At 43.0% G+C, this 12,203-nt stretch overlaps 1 protein-coding gene across 1 annotated transcript; it reads left to right on the forward strand.

The window, feature by feature from the left end:
- Window positions 1–7,029: 7,029 nt before the first annotated feature.
- On the forward strand, window positions 7,030–9,295 carry LOC125464730 (class A basic helix-loop-helix protein 9). The gene has a single exon (XM_048557473.2). It carries the CDS (start codon window positions 7,078–7,080, stop codon window positions 7,819–7,821), a length of 744 nt encoding a protein of 247 aa, XP_048413430.2. The 5' UTR covers window positions 7,030–7,077; the 3' UTR covers window positions 7,822–9,295.
- The last annotated feature ends 2,908 nt before the right edge of the window (window positions 9,296–12,203 follow it).

Here is a 12,203-nt window from a genome sequence, read left to right on the forward strand (position 1 = left end):
CTCTGATTTCTCTTCACAAATCCTGCCAGACCTACTGAGCTTTTCCCGCAACTTTTGTTTTTGTTTCTGATTTACAGCATTCACAGTTATTTCATTTTTCATAAAAATGATGTCTGCAGGGCAAAATTTTCACTCTTTTTCTGAATCAGTGACTATTTTTGCTCTAAAATTTCAGCATGGGATGAGTTATATCAATTCTGGATTGAATAGGGCAGTAGTAACATACCGGTCTGGAAAAATTGGTAATGCAGTGCCAATTTATCCTGTGTGATATATGTCTAATAAACAGGCCCCAATTTGGTTGACAGGTGATCTCCTCCTTATATTTGGGAAGTCTGTGCTGAAAGAGGAGGCAATTATTTCTTAGTTTCACTTTTTTGCCTTCCTCAACAGTTTAAATTAGGGCTACTGGCTTTACCCCAATTCTGCTCCAACCTAAATAAACATTAGCAGTTACACACTTCATGTATAATTTATGATCAATTCTATGCAGGACAGATGTATGCAAAAGTTGATCTCCCTTGGTGCTTGACCAACAACAAAGTTATGTTTTTTTTTAGTAAAAAGGGTGTATGGTGGCTACAGAATAAGATTCGTTCATGGGTTATAATGGCACTGAAGAAGGTGAGGTTGAAAAGTGCAGCATTTGCAATGAGATGCAAAGCACTCCCATTTTAGAGTCTATTCTGGAAAATATTTGAATTTAATGTAATTTATGATTAAATAGTAGAAATATGATAAACTTGGGAACCAGGAGAGTAGACCTGTTTGGGGAATGCAGGAGTTTCTCTGTAATTCTGAGGTGAGGGATCAGTGATCTGGTAGTCTTGTGGTGCACTGGGTACCATCACTGTTTCTGAACCAACAGATCTAGTTTCAAATACCCACCCAGGATTTAGTAACTGAGGAAAGCATCTTTATAAAGAGAAATGAGTTGGGTGCCCATTTATAAACCCTTCCAAGGACACAGATAGTGAGAATAGGAGAGATTTTTACTCAACTGTTCTTCTAGATCACAAAGTGCTTGTAACAGAACTTGGACATTCCACCTTAACGTAGCAGAGATAGTCTCCACAAGGTTACATGAGTAAAAGATCTGGGCTCAATGAAATAATTCAAGAACATGGGTTACATTGTCATGTTAATTCTTGAAGAGCCAGGAGGGTAATTTGTTTCTCTCTGTTTTAATTAGCTTGTATAATAAGAAAGTATGTGGCTCTCATAACATATCAAATACAATGCATGCAATTCCAATAAAAATGCTCAGAATTTTGAAAATACGAGTTAACAAAAAGGCAAAATGTGTGAGAACCTTACAGAAAATGAACACAGTTTATAAAGATTTATGTACCTACTAATAATTTAAAATGAAAATATAAGCTCACAAGTGCAGGAAAGGATGATGGAAGCAGGTTTGGCAGTAACATTCAAAAGAGAACAGGATAAATATTTGAAGGGACAAAGATTCAGAGCTATAAGGGGGTTAACTGGATTTGTACTCAAAGGCACCTTTCTGTGATTGATCATTCAACAGTTTCATGAGAACTTGAACAATACGTATCCCACACTAAAACAAGTGTCACCTCTAGTGACAAGATTTTCCTGTAGTAGACGAAATTCCAGTGTTTAAAGCACATATCTGTATTTTTGCCAAGAATAAAGCAGGAACACCTCAATGTTCTGAAATTTTTATGGAATATCAGCAGGAAGCTTCATATACCATTCCTCCCACCTGCAGAACAGTTTCCTGTTGTTGTCTCCTGGAAGCGCTTGAACATTTTTTGAATGTTTTCTAAACTATTATTTGTTGACTAATGGGCTGTGAGAATGAGGGTTAGACTATGGGAAGTATATTATTTGCTTGATGTCAATCTAATTTGTTTGCTCCCTGTTATCTGAAGCTTAAACAATCCCCAAGATCCATGCCTGGCAGTTGTTACTGAATCAAGGTTGGCATCTGTTTAAGTTTTTACAGTTAGGCAGCAGCCAAAATTATTGCCAGAATCCAACTGCCACTCTCCCAGCCAAGAAAGTGCCTGTGTATAAATATTAATGTGCATGTGCTAAGGTCCTCTTCCTGGGTTAAATACAAATATTTGTGTAGCACAGAGAGGAACATTACACTCTCTCAACACTTAAATTCACTCACAATACTCTTAAAAGAGAAACAAAATTCAGTCAGAATTCCTATCCTTGGAATTTACCCAAAGCAATGAAGTCAACACAAGACTGCACTAGGAGCAACCCTGACAGCCAGGGCTAATGATTGAGTGTTAGTTCAACCCGTTACTTCCTATTCAGGGCACAGGCTGCCCACTTCCAAAAGGTCCTTGTGTGGGGCTAACTCCTCTTCAGCAGCATATAAAACGCTGTCAAAGGTGCTTGTAAATGTGACATGAAAGTCTAAAACAGCCTTCACTAACTGATGGCAGAGAATGTTGCGCATCACCAGGATGAGCAGTTGCTATAACAACTTGGCCATGGACACCAACACCAAAAAGAACAGCCCACAACAGAAAATAAGCAATGTCCTTTAAGGGAGGAAATCTGCCTCCTGCCCTGATCTGGCTTGCATGTGACTCCAGACCTACAGCAATGTCCATTGACACTGATCTGCCTTCTGAAACTGCCAAGCCAATCAGCTCATACAGCAATGAGTGATGGGCAACAAATGCTGGTCTTGTCAACATCTGGTCTCTCACAGTACTCAGTTAATAAGCAGCCCTTGTCTCAGACCGTGCCTATCAAGAATTGGCCTCTTTATAAACATGTGCCATATGAAGATAACTCTTTTTAAAATTCTATCATGGGATTTGGGATTTTCGGGCTGAGCCAGCATTTATCACACACACTACCTGCCCTTGAGACGGTGGTGGTGAGCTGCCTTCTTGAACTGCTGCAGACCATTTGCTGTAGGTAGATCCAGAATGCTGTTAGGGAGGGCATTCCAGGATTTTGACTCAACAATAACTAATGTACAGCAATATATTTCCAAGTTTGGGTGGCGAGTGGCTTGGAGGGGAAGTTAGAGGTAGTAGTATCCCCATCTATCTGCTCTCTTGTCCATCTAGGTGATAGTGGTCAAGGGTTTCTTAGGTGCACTCTAAGGAGCCTTGGTAAATTTTTGCGGTGCATTTTATAGATAGTACACACTGCATCAGTGGCAGAGGAAGTGGATACTTGTGGATTAGTACCAATCAAGTAGGCTGCTTTGTCTTGGATATCGTCAAACCAGGCAAGTGGGGGATATTCCATCAACTCTTCACTTGTTTGTTTCAGATTTCCAGCATCCACAGTATTTTGCCAGTAACCCTGTATTAACTGTGGAATAGGCTTCAGGCTGCCTCTACATTCATAGCATCCCAAATTCAAGTTATCTATTTTATCAAAACTAGCTTGATGGCAACAAAATCAATGACCTCTACTTTGGCTTCTAACAGCAAATTGTTTGATCTATTAACAACCAAATCAAGGTGCATGACAAATAGAGCTGTGCCCTGACAGGACTGAATACTTTGAGACAAGTTCATCGGTTAACTGCATTTGAGTACCTCAATCTACTCAAACTTTGTAATAAGTCAGTAGTAGCCACATGTGGATAATGGAGATAAATATGAATGAACTGCTTTCAACTTCCTCATCTTTAGTGTCAATGCATTGCCCTTATTGGGGTCTGCAGGTAAATTGATTAATTGGCAGCGCGAGTTATTCGTGGTGGTGAATAACAGAGGAAAAGTAACATGAATGATTTGAGAAAGAGGAACTACTTTCAAGTCTTACTGGTATATCTTTCCTGCCTTAGATTAGTTGCAGTGGACATGTTAGCATCTGCTGATTTAAAAACATGGCATTCATCTAAAGCTGAGGAAATTTCCATTAAGAGAAACATTGTCATGCAGTCAAACAAAAGGCAAGGAGCAAGCGAGAAGTGCTTTGATCTAACACTACAACTTATATGGTTCAAAGGACAGGCCTGATCTCAAAAAACTGAAATCACGCACCGGGGGACCCACTCCACTTGGCTGGGGTGTCACATCAGAGTCTGTTCTGAAGAAGAGACATATCAGATTCCAAACATTACATCCAATTCTCTCTCCACAGTTGCTGCCAGACCTACTGAATTTCTCCAGTAGTTTCTGTGTTAATTTCAGGTATGAATTCAAGCTGCATATTCTAACTGCAATATGGCCCTTTTCTCTCATAGACATATTCACCTCAGGTTCCTATTCAATGGCATTGTCGTAGTGCAACTTAGGAGCTTCCATAAATTGGTAGCAATAAGATACTTCCATCAATGTAGCTTTGCAGAGCTTTGAAATATTCTTCAAAGTACTTTCCAATAATTTCTTGAGTGTAGTGATATGGAGAGGTAGAACTGTAGAACTTCTAAGCTTCTTGTTTAAACAACAAGATTCTGAACGTATTATGAAGCAATCCAGCTTCTTTCCAATCAAGATAGCGGAAATGCCTTTGACAAGTGGGATCCGGAGAGGAGGTTCCACTGGAGGACAGGAACAGTCCAAACTGTAAGAGACAGCAAGGAAGTCAAGAAGGCATAGAAATTATAGGCCAGTTAAGGGTCAAGGGAGTTTATCAAGGTTGGGTGGTATTTATTTTAATGCAAGGAGTCTGACAAATAAGGCAGATGAGTTGAGGGCACAAATTAAAATGATCTCATTGCAATCACTGAGACAGAGTAGAAAGTGGGGTGATGGAGGATTGACAGCTCAATATTCCAAGATACAAGGTCTTCTGGTGAGACAGGGTAGGGACCAGGGAAAAGACAAGGAAGGGGTGCCACAATATTGATCAGAGCATCGGTTACAGCAGTAAGAAGGGATAACATCTTAGCAATCTCCTCAAATGAACCCATATAGGTAGAACCTAAAAGCCAAAAAGGAGCAATCACATTACTGGGAGCGTACCCTTGGTCTCCTAACAGTAGGAGAGAAATAGACAAGCAGATATGTAAGCAACATGCTCCAATAAAAACAAAGGTTGGAACCAACAAATCCAGTGATCTTTTGATATGAAGAGATACACAGAATTCGATAAAGAGAAATGAGGAGGCATATTGCAACTACCAAGGGCTCAAAGTAGCAGAAGTCCTACAGCAGTACAGAATGTGCCAGGAGAAACTTTAAAAGAGCAAAAAGGGGGTGTGAAAGAATAATGGCAGGTTAAAAAAAGGAAAATCCAACATTCTTTCACAAGTTTACGTTAAGTTTATTGTCAATAAATTGCATTCTTGTTAAAATGTGGGTGCCTCTAATTGAGACACATCTCCATTTAGGAGATTATTTAGTCTCATTATGAACTCCTTACTTTTGCACTCTCTGCATCTGTTGTTATGTATAACATCTAGGATGCAGTTTTTATCCACTCTCTCAACCTGTCCTGGACCCCTTCTATGATTTATGCAAATACAGACCCAGGTCCCTTTGCCCCTTTCTAGTTGTACCTCCTTCCATTCTTTCAACCAAAATCAATGGCTTCACACTCATCTGAATGGGTAACCACTTGTCTGGCCATTCCACCAACCCATCTCAGCCCTCTTGAAGTTTATTGCTATCCTTCTCACAGCACTTACAAGTCTTCTGTGATTTACAAATTTTGCAACTGTGTCCTGAACACCCAAGTCACTAACACAGCATGTTATAACAGAATTAAGTCAATCTCACTCAGGAGGCAGTATTGATGTAACTTGTACCAGGATCGTTGCAGGTCGCCTGTCACAGTTGTCTTTACTCGAACTGTTGGGAGGGGATTTGAAAATCCAACCTTGCAGCATCTCCAAGTCTAGCCTCTGGGCCCTCGTTGCTGTTGCAGCTGCTGGTATCAATGGGGGCCCATGCCGGAGCCGGGGCTGCTCTCACACTGAGGGGGGAATGCAATGAAAACTCAAGGAGAAAGAAGATTCTCTCATATGGGAATCAAACTGGCACCGACGCCAGTTCGTATGACGCTGAAACTAAACGTACAGGTCAATCTGTAAATGCAGCAGCTAACTATCTGCTCGCTACCAAACCCAATATACTTGCAAAGTGAACCGCAAATTCAGCGGGACTGAGTACGACACAGTTTAGTGCAGTGTAACCTCGAGTGCACTTGATTTAGAATTAATTCTCTCCGTGGTATCAGAAGGCAGTACTGTACCGCATTACAGCATTGCGTTGACTGCAGTTCTGTTTCCCTCCTGCCAAATCCCACCAGAAGCACGCGGTTATCTGGAGTTAAATTCTAATTTCAAACGGCATTAAATTCCGGTCAAAATTACAGCAAAACTACGTTGTGCGCTGCAGCCTGACAAATGTTATACCGATCCACCCTGGGTGTGTTGAGTTAGAAACAATCCCCAACGACGATTGGGATTGGATTGTAATTTGTTAGTGGAGCACTTTGAGGCAGGTACGCTCATTCAAATCATCCGCGAGTCGCTCCCAAAGTTCAGGCTGAGGTCAGCCACTAATACTATTGTCAATGTTTCCATTTTAAAAAAGTCGCTGTTGTGTGACCGTCTTAGAGTAACATACTGACAGCGAGACTCTTGGTGCAGAGGCAGCATTCCCTGCACCGAGAGACCTGGGTTCAAGTCCTGCCCGTTCCAGAGGTCTGCAATAATATTTCTGAACAGGTCGGGGGAGGAAAATGAGGAGTGGATGGAAAAGCTCAGCAGTCAAGAGGGTACCTCGGAACCCGAAGACCCGCTGAGTTTTTCCAGCAAATTCTGTTCTTTTTAACAGCATCCGCTATTCTTTCGCAATTCTTTTTGATTGAAAAATGAAGTAAGTCCATTTAGATCAAAGTAGAGCCTTTGTCACCTCCGCGTTTCCACGCAACGGGTGGAAGTTTGCCAGGCGAGGAAGGGGATGGGGGGTTCTTCCTGTCTGTCCATAGAAAAGAGGATAGAATGGGTTAAATGAATAATAAAGAAGTGGGGGTCGGGGGTGGAATTGAAGTAGTTTTGCTACAGAAAGGTGAGCCTTCCATCACGTGGTCTACGTGGGGCTGTGTGTGTGTGTGTTTTAAAAGGGGGAGAGATGGTGCTGTGGGAGGTGTTGAGCTGGAACTGCCTGGATGTTGGGAGTCAGTGTCAGTATGGATCAGCCCAGCGCCGCGTACAGGAGTAAGGCAGGAGTGGAGCCGCTGCCTTATTCTGATGGGAAGGCTCCACCAGCAGCCCAGGGACACAGGGCTGACCCCCCAGTGAAAACTTCCCGGCGCGGGCCAGAGGAGGACAGCAGGGCGAGGAGACGTTCCAGGCCGGTGCGGTCCAAAGCCCGGAGGATTGCGGCCAATGTGCGGGAGAGGAAGCGCATCCTGGACTACAACCAGGCTTTCAACGCTCTGCGCCTGAGCCTGCGTCATGACCTAAACGGCAAGCGCCTGTCCAAGATCGCCACCCTCAGGAGAGCCATCCACAAGATCTCCAGCCTTTCCCTCTTCCTGCTGTCCTCCCCAGCCCAGCGCTGGCCGTGTGACCACAGCGAGTGCCGGCGGCTGCCCCGCTTCGCCGCAGAGACTCCTCACGCTGGAGGCGAGCCCCGCCAGCTCCACTCCTCGTCTCCGCCTCACTACCCCCCAGGAGCGCCGGCGAGCCCCTTCTACTTCCAGCAGCCTCCGAGTGACGGGCCCAGGGAGCAGGGCACCGTGCCCAGCCCGCAGTGTTACTCAGCTACCGGCAGCTACCAATTTGGAGTGAAGGCAACTTGCCACCAAAATCACCTGGAAGCTCTTGTAGACTCCTCTCCGGCCCCACTGACTTGGCAATTCAATTATTTCCCAGGAACAAGTTACCAGCAGACACTCCCAATGCACTGAGCAGATGCTGATGTGGCTGTCTGTGTGCTTTTGATTTTTTTAAAAAAGGTATTTTTTTAATTCGCTTGTAATCTCGGTGTTGAGATGTACGCCTATATTCAGGGATTGTTGGCACAGGTTCTCTTTCTCTCAACCCCCACATTCTCAGGGAAAATGGTCACAGGTAATATCTCCCAGTGGTAATACTTAAGCAAGTATTGAACCCTTCTTCCCCAGCGGTTAGTGAAAGTCGTGCAATCTGAATTCCTGATTGGTGGTGTGTCCCATCTGCATCGCCATTGAGCCAGTGCACACCTTGCTCCACAGCCTGACAAATGCTTCACTTCATGTCAGCATCGTCCAGCCAATCCAGTGAACACCCTACGTGTGTAATTCCTTACCACTTCAATCAATAGAGTGCTGTCAAAAACGCAGCTCTTCTAATACCAACTTAGTACCATGATCTGACAACGTCCATTTGGCAGTATAGAAACTGGGGCAGCAGGACCATTCAGCCCTTCGACCCTGCTGTACCATTCACCACAATCATGGCTGATCATCCAACGGAATTTCCTGTTTCCGTTTTCCCCCACATCCTTGATCCCATCAGTCCCAAGTGCTATATCCAATTCCTTGAAATCCTCAAAACTGAAAGAACCGTGGATGCTGTAAATCAGGAACAAAAACAACATTGCTGGAAAAGCTCAGCAGCTCTGGCAGCATCTGTAGAGGAGAAAACAGTTAACGTTTTGGGTCCGGCAAATCGTCCTCAGAACTGTTCTGAGGAAGGGTCACCGGACCTGAAATGTTCACTCTGTTTTTTCCTTCACAGATGCTGCCAGACCTGCTGAGCTTTTCTAGCAACTTTGTTCTTGTTCCTTGAAATCATAAATGTTTTGACCTGCTTTCTGTGGTAGGGAATTCCAAAGGCTCTTACTCGTGGTCTCAGTCCTAAATGGTTTTACCCTGTATCCTTAGACTGTGATCCCTGGTTCTGGGCTCCACCCCACCCACCCTATCCTCCTCTGAAACTTCCTAAAGGATAACCACTTTAACAGGTAAAGGGATATTACAAAACAAATCAAAACTTCACCAAAAACTTTTCAAAGTAAATTAAAATGTTGTTGGGGGAGGGTTGGTGGAGGGAGATGATAGATTCCAGTGCCATGCTGTGCCCACTGGTCACTATAGATTATCAAGAACATCAGCAGACAGTGCATATTTCTGTTCCACTGAAGCAGGTCTCATATGTAACCCAGCTCTATACAAACAACAATAACCAATGTTGATGTAGCCCCTTTTAGGAAGGCAGTTGGTGAGAGTGCATATCTCTGAAGTTTACTATGTGTTATGAGTGAAATTGAAAGCAGTTTTCAAATGGTAGTCTTATTGCAAGCTGAAATCTGTATAAGTACTTTGGATTTAAATGATGTGCCATATCATAGTTACAATATTTGAAGTACGTTTACATAGTATTTAACATGTCTATGTTCTTCCTGATCCACAATTTTTAATGAATATGAAGAATAAACCCATTTTGAAAATTAGACTCACTTAGTGAAGTTTCTCTCATACAAAATAAATATCAAAATATGAAAAAACACACTTTAAAAAATAGAATCTTATAGAAAGACTGCAGCACATTATGGGAGAGAAACTGCATCATTTACAACCTAGTAGTAGGCTGCTACAAGTGCTCTTGGATCTCCAAGATGACATCCAAGGTCTATGCATAATCTTGGGGTTAATTGCTACAGGTACCTTACTGATGCAGGTGTTAGGAGCACCTCGGCAAAAATCCAACAGACCTTTCACAGAGTAGACAGATCATGATGTCAGTCAGCATTCAGTGACTGATACCAACACTATTATGATAAAACTCCACACTTTAGTTAAATTACTTCCTCTCTTAACCTTACACAGCCCAACAGGCTCAAACAGAGAGAAGGCCCTCACCAAATCTATTTTACAAAATCATTAACTGCTTACAGCTGAGTTGGTAATTGATTATCTCTAGCTGCTGATCCATTCCAGAAGTTCGGTGCTTTCTGTCATGGTTTCAAATTTCAAACATCTACAGTAAGAGAGATGGTGGATGTTTAAGGTCTTATTACCCTTTATGAGATGTATGTACAAATCACTTGGTCCCTGATATGAGGAGACAAGTAGCCATTCCTGTCGGAATACAATGTCTTACAGGGAATGAACTGAGGTGGAACAGAGTAGGACAAGCTGCTGGAAGAGGATGGAGGGGAAAGGTTGTTCTGAGGGACAAGTGTTCCTAATTGGAGATCATATCCACACAGGGTATTCAAGAAGCTTTTCTGCTACATTAGCCTTAGAGAAGAACAATGAGATGCCTATGTTTCAGTGAGGATGTCATCACTGAATTGTGCGTCTTGCTGCAGCCCATTGCAACTTTGGAACAGGGCAAGAACTGCATTGTTAGTGACTGTGAAGGTGATCTTGGTTTATGTGGTCTACCCCATCGTTCAGGCTGGAGCTGACGATATTAGCAACGTGCAGTTTGCTGTCCACTGCGGAGTAAGGGAGCTCTCAGCTCAAAGAGAATTAACTACAGTTCAGTCTCTGTCATGAGAGAAAGGTGAGTGACCAAAAAAACGGATCAGCTTGAGTTCTAAGAATCCCCCCTAGTGCAAGAGCTGCAGGCCAACTCTGACCTATAGGAGTAAACGAAATGAAAGAACAGTGGATGCTGAACGTCTGAAACAAGAGCAAAAATAGCTGAATAAACTCAGCAGAATATTCTGAAGAAAGGCCAATGGACTTGGAATGCTAACTCTGCTTTCTGTCTACAGATGCTGCCAAACCTGCTCAGTTTCTCCAACAATTTCAGTTGTCTTATATCAGACCTTTAGCTCTTAGTATCCAGTGGGTGTGTACCAGTTGATAGTGAATCATGCAGGTGAATGCCCTGGTTCCTGGCAACGGTCACAATGTCCTTCGTTCTCTTCACAGTCGGCAATCCATTGATAACACGACTGAAGCCTCCAGTTTGTAATCCAGACATAGGGGCACAACATAGATACAAGAAAATCATTCTGCCATAAAAAAATGTGTTGGAGCTGACCACTGCTGTTCTAGAACAAGGCTTACATTACTGGGACCATTCTGGAGTTCTGGAGTATCAACCTGCTTACCGATCAGAGCAGATAATATGCACTACCAGCTACACATATCAAGCAACCGAAAGGCCCGGAGAATTTTTAAAAATTCGTTTACAGGATGTGGATGTTGCTGGCTAGGCTAGCATTTATTGCCCATCCCTAATTGCCCAGAAGGTAGCTAAAAGTCAACCACATGCTGTAGGTCTGATAAGTCATATGTAGCTCAGCCCAGGTAAAGATGGCAGTTTCCTACTGTAAATAAAGAGAAAGCAATCTTGATGGTTCATTAATTCCAAATGACTTTAGTGAACCAGATGGGTATTTCCTGACAATCAGCAATGAATTCACAGTTACGATCAAACTCTTGACTCCAGATTTTTAGTGAATTCAAATTCCACCATCTGCCACAGCAGGATTTGAACCCAAATCCCCAGAACATTACCTTGGCCTCTGGATTAACAGCCCAGTGATGATACTACTAGGCCATCACCTTCACATGAATGAGGAAAAGGCTACCTACTGTGGTGTTTCCCAAAGTTTTCCCCACAGTGACCTCACTTTGAGGCTTGAAAGGATTGTGATCCCCCTGAGAGAGCAGGGGCTGGGGTCAGTGAGAGGAGGGGCCTGTTAGAGTTGAAGCATATGCATTCTAACTCAGTCAGAGCTCCTCAGGGGCCATTGCTTTGTCAGGGCTCACAACCTCCAAATGTCAGCTCACAATCCCACTTGAAGTCTCAACATGCCCATTGGGAATTCCTGACCTCAGCAATCCCTTTCTGTCTAGGCTGGGGTGAAGAAATCCAGATGAAATACCTGTAAGTGCATTCAAACCTCCATTTACTATCAGACCCTAACCCTAACCTTACCATCGCTCAGAAATGGATGCTATGCAAAAACAGAGGGAAAAAAGGCAAAATAAACTCTCCAAACCAAATTTCTAAAGAAAATCAAGCTATATTCCAAGCGATAATGGAATAATTACCCAGTCTGGTTTCTGGTCAATGGTAACCAAAGGTGTTGATAATGGGACATTCAGCAACTGCAATGCTTTTGAATGTCAAAGGGAAAAGGTCATTGCCCAGCACTTGTGTGGTGTGAATGTTAAATTCCATCTGTCAGCCCAAGTCTGGATGTCACCTGGGTTTTGCTGCAGTTGGACATAGACTGGTTCTGCATCTGAAAAGTCATAAAATGGACAGAACATTGTCCCCACTTCTAAAATTATGTTTGAGGGAAAGTTATTGATGATGCAGGCGAAGTTGTTTGGGTCTAGTA

Source organism: Stegostoma tigrinum, chromosome 27, assembly GCF_030684315.1.
Source record: "Stegostoma tigrinum isolate sSteTig4 chromosome 27, sSteTig4.hap1, whole genome shotgun sequence".
Classification (NCBI taxonomy): Eukaryota; Metazoa; Chordata; class Chondrichthyes; order Orectolobiformes; family Stegostomatidae; genus Stegostoma; species Stegostoma tigrinum.